General features: G+C 43.3%; 1 protein-coding gene across 4 annotated transcripts in view; it reads left to right on the forward strand.

Annotated features, from left to right (window-relative positions):
* Nucleotides 1–451: 451 nt before the first annotated feature.
* Nucleotides 452–3,742, forward strand: part of LOC112139356 (tetratricopeptide repeat protein 24) — an 8,401-nt gene continuing 5,110 nt past the window's right edge. For all 4 annotated transcript variants that reach the window (XR_002917976.1, XM_024262116.1, XM_024262114.1 and 1 more), the window contains exons 1-5: nucleotides 452–1,576; nucleotides 1,645–2,153; nucleotides 2,541–2,834; nucleotides 2,918–3,119; nucleotides 3,186–3,392. Coding sequence is in view for 3 of the 4 variants with exons in the window: in XM_024262116.1 (XP_024117884.1) it covers nucleotides 1,968–2,153; nucleotides 2,541–2,834; nucleotides 2,918–3,119; nucleotides 3,186–3,392 (889 nt within the window). In the remaining variant the exon portion in view is untranslated. The remainder of the gene's footprint in view (nucleotides 1,577–1,644; nucleotides 2,154–2,540; nucleotides 2,835–2,917; nucleotides 3,120–3,185; nucleotides 3,393–3,742) is intronic.

Consider the following 3,742-nt stretch of genomic DNA (forward strand, 5'->3'; position numbering starts at 1 on the left):
GGGGCACTGAAAGGACATCGACTGTTTGCTGGCAGTGATGTCCAAGCACCCCCCCACCAAGGGTCCTAAATGTCTAAGGTGCAATCTAAAACCAATTTAGTCTTGGTAATTTAGTTTAGTCAGGTTAGTCAGTTTAGTCAAGTTTAGTTTAGATTAGATTAAAATAGATTAGTTTAGTGCAGTTCAGGTAATCTGTTTTATTTTAGTTTAATTAATTTAGTTTAGATTAGTTTAGTCTATTTCAGTTAATTTAGTTTAGTTTGGTATAGTTTGGTTTAGTTAATTTAGTTAAGTTGAGTTTGGTTTAGTTAAGTTTAGTTCAGTTCAGTTTAGTTTAGTTTAGATTTGGGTTAGAGTTGGTTGATTTGATTTAATTTGATTATTCTAGTTTTGTCTAGTTACGTTAATTGCTTTTAGTTAGTTTATTTTAGTTTAGTTCAGTTCAGTTCAGTTCAGTTCAGTTCAGTTCAGTTCAGTTTAGTTTAGTTTAGTTTAGTTTAGTTTAGTTTAGTTTAGTTTAGTTCAGTTCGGTTCAGTTAAGTTCAGATGAGTTCAGTTCAGTTTAGTTTAGTTAGTTTTGTAATTAGCTGTTGTTTCTCTTTTATAAGTGATTTTTCGTTTTTCAATTATCTGTGTGAAGCCTGTTTGTTTAGACAACTGTTATGTTTTTAGGCTATAGAGTAAAATTTTACTGAATTAGTGCCTCATTAGGATCTGGTTGGTGTCAGTATCTGGTATCTAGTTCGAGTCTGGTTTTTGTCTGGTTAGTTTCTATTTAGCGTATGGTTAGTATGTAATTAGTATCAGATTAATATATTTTTAGTATCTTGTAAGTATATAATTAGTATATTATCAGTATCTTGGAGTGTATGGCTAGTATCTAACTGTTTACTATCTTATATACCATCAAATTCAAGTCTTGTTAGTATCTCATGATTATCTGGTTAGTTCGTGATTATTCTCTGGTTAGTATTTTTCAGTGTTCAGGTTGTATCTGGTTAGTAAATGATTTGTATTTGTTCTTAATCAGATTAGTATCTGATTAGTAGGATAAGTGTCTGGTTAGTGTGTGTATAGTATTTTCATAGAGTCTGGTTAGTGTGTGTATATATATTCTGGTTAGTATATGTTATTTATTATCTGGTTAGTGTCTTGTTAGTATCTGGTCACTTTCTTGTCTGTAGTTCCTGTTTGTATCTCGTAGATATCAGCAATTCTGCTGCAGAATCAAAGGTTCAATTGAATTCAGTTTTATTTACATAGCCCAGTAGCATAGTACAGTTGTCTCCATTGGATCCACACCAGTAATTGTTCAAAAAGTTCAACGTGGATGTTTTAGTTGTCTTCTCTTTCCAAACTCTGAGTTTCAGTTCCTTTGAATGTGTTTGTCTCTGCTGTCACCATGACAACAAGAGCTCAGATGATCTGGACCAGAGCTTCTGCCAGATGAACCTAAAGTAAAGTGAGTCAGACCACTGCCAAAGATGAAACCTTCTGTCCTTCGAACATCCAGGTTTGGACCTCTGATGTGTTCTGTGGACGTCTCCCCAGTTTAGAAGAGCTGGAAGCGAAACAGGTGACATGCACATGAACTGTGAGGATAGGGGAACCTGTGTGGTTTCACCATCACTTCTTGTTTTGCAGCATCTACTTTTTCATCACATCAACCTGTGGAACCTTAAGAGGCCTTGAACATTTAGGGTGAAAATGTTTTTAAAGAAAAGCATTTCTGGGATGAATTGATGACGGTGTGAACACCTCTGGACTTGGAGCTGAACTCAAACAGTTTGTTGGTCTTCAGCAGAAACTCCACAGAAGAACTGAAGAGCTTCTCAGTGGCTGAACAGTGAAGATGAAGCTGGTCAGCCATCAAGCTTTCTAAGGGATTCAACTGCTGGTTTCCTCCAGTAGAGTCCAGTCCTGGTTCAAGACCATTATCACAATGAGTTTGTTTCCGCTGACCAGACATGGCATCTAAGTCACCAAGTCCATCTGATGGACAGGTAGGGACAAAGAGGAGAAGCAGGACGCAGGTGCACCGTAAGGAAACGGACATCAAAGAGTTGACTTCATCTGGCCACAAGGCTCTAGAGGAGGGACGGTCACAAGAGGCCGTGAGATGCTTCAGCGATGCTCTACAGACAGCATTACAGGTAACAGCAGCCACAGAGCCTAGACAGGTGAATGCCAAGACCGAGGTCACAGAGGGAGCATCAGAGGTCATCAATGTCTTAGAAAGGTCAAAAACTCACTGGAGCACAAAGGGAATCCAGGGGTAGTCAAAGGCTACTTCAAAGGTCAAGGACAGGTCAGAGGTCAGACTGAAAGCACTTTCTGAGGTTCCCAACACAGTTCCCTGCTGTCCCTTACATTCTCTAAAATGTCACTACTTAGTTGAAACACGTTTAGAGACAGACCTTCTTCTACTGCGACAGCTTTGAGAAATGAGACATGTTTTGATCATTGTTTTAAGAACCGCATGCTAACCAACGTGAGGACAGAGATTGACATATTTTCCCATCATGCTTTGTTCCTCTAAGCTGCAGGACTCCCGGGTCCTCGGGGCCTGTTTCTTTAACCTCGGAGCAGCTTACTTAGAGGCCGGAGAACCTCGTAGAGGTCTGAACCTTCTGCAACAGTCTCAGCCACGCTCCAAAGCTGACCGCTACCCAGACCTCCAGTTTAATCTGGCCATCGCCCACAATGCACTGGGAAAGACCCGAGAGGCGTCCACCGCGTTCCTGCAGGCTGCTCACCTGTACAGGTCTCAGGGGGACGGAGGAGCTGAAGGGGACGCTTGCATGGAGATGAGCCGCTGCTACAGTCAAATGGAGGTGAGACCATCATCCTGAACTTGCTCTGCCCCCATGACCTCATGAGGGGGGGCAGCCAATCATGGGTCTTCTCTCTGTTCCAGGACTGGACTCCAGCAGCTCATGGGTTCCTGCGAGCTGCAGACAGCTATAGGGTGGCCGCCATGTTGGATTCTGCCGCCAACGCCTTAAAAGAAGCAGGAAGTCACATGATCAGAGCAAAACAGTTCAACCAAGCTGACATCAGCTGCGTTTTGGGCGAATGTCTGAATTTGGTGAACAGCATCTCTGACCCGAGGATTCTGGGTAATTCCCGTCCCTGAGTGGCTGCTCTTTGACTGAGTGGATGTGAACCTGTCCGCTGTCGTCCAGGAGAGGTCTTCCTCTCGGTGGGCGTGTCTTATTGCCAGCTCAGGCATTTCCAGAAGGCTGTGCGGTGTTTCCAGCGGGTCTTGACCCTTCCAGCTCAGCAGCCTCCCCTGCTGGCCAAAGTCCTGCAAAACCTGGGAGCTGCCTTGAACTCCACCGGCCAGTTCTCAGAAGCATTGGGGTACCACAGGCTGGCAGCAGGGCTCTATGGTGAGTCAGCACACCTGTCTCCACTTTACGTGCAGTGGCGGTACCAAAGCTCATCATTCTAGTGTATTACCCGAGTCATGAGTTCAGTAGATCAGAGGTCCCTCGTAGACCCTCATAGATCCTCATAGACCCTCCCTGATCCTCATAGATCATCATAGACCCTCACTGATCCTCATAGACACTGACTGATCGTCATAGATCCTCCTAGAACCTCATAGACTATCATAGACCCTCATAGATCCTCACAGATCCTCATAGACCCTCATAGATCATCATAGATCCTTGTAGATCCTCATAGACCCTCATAGATCATCATAGATCCTCATACACCCTCTATGAGGGTGTATTTG

Source organism: Oryzias melastigma, unplaced genomic scaffold, assembly GCF_002922805.2.
Source record: "Oryzias melastigma strain HK-1 unplaced genomic scaffold, ASM292280v2 sc00280, whole genome shotgun sequence".
Classification (NCBI taxonomy): Eukaryota; Metazoa; Chordata; class Actinopteri; order Beloniformes; family Adrianichthyidae; genus Oryzias; species Oryzias melastigma.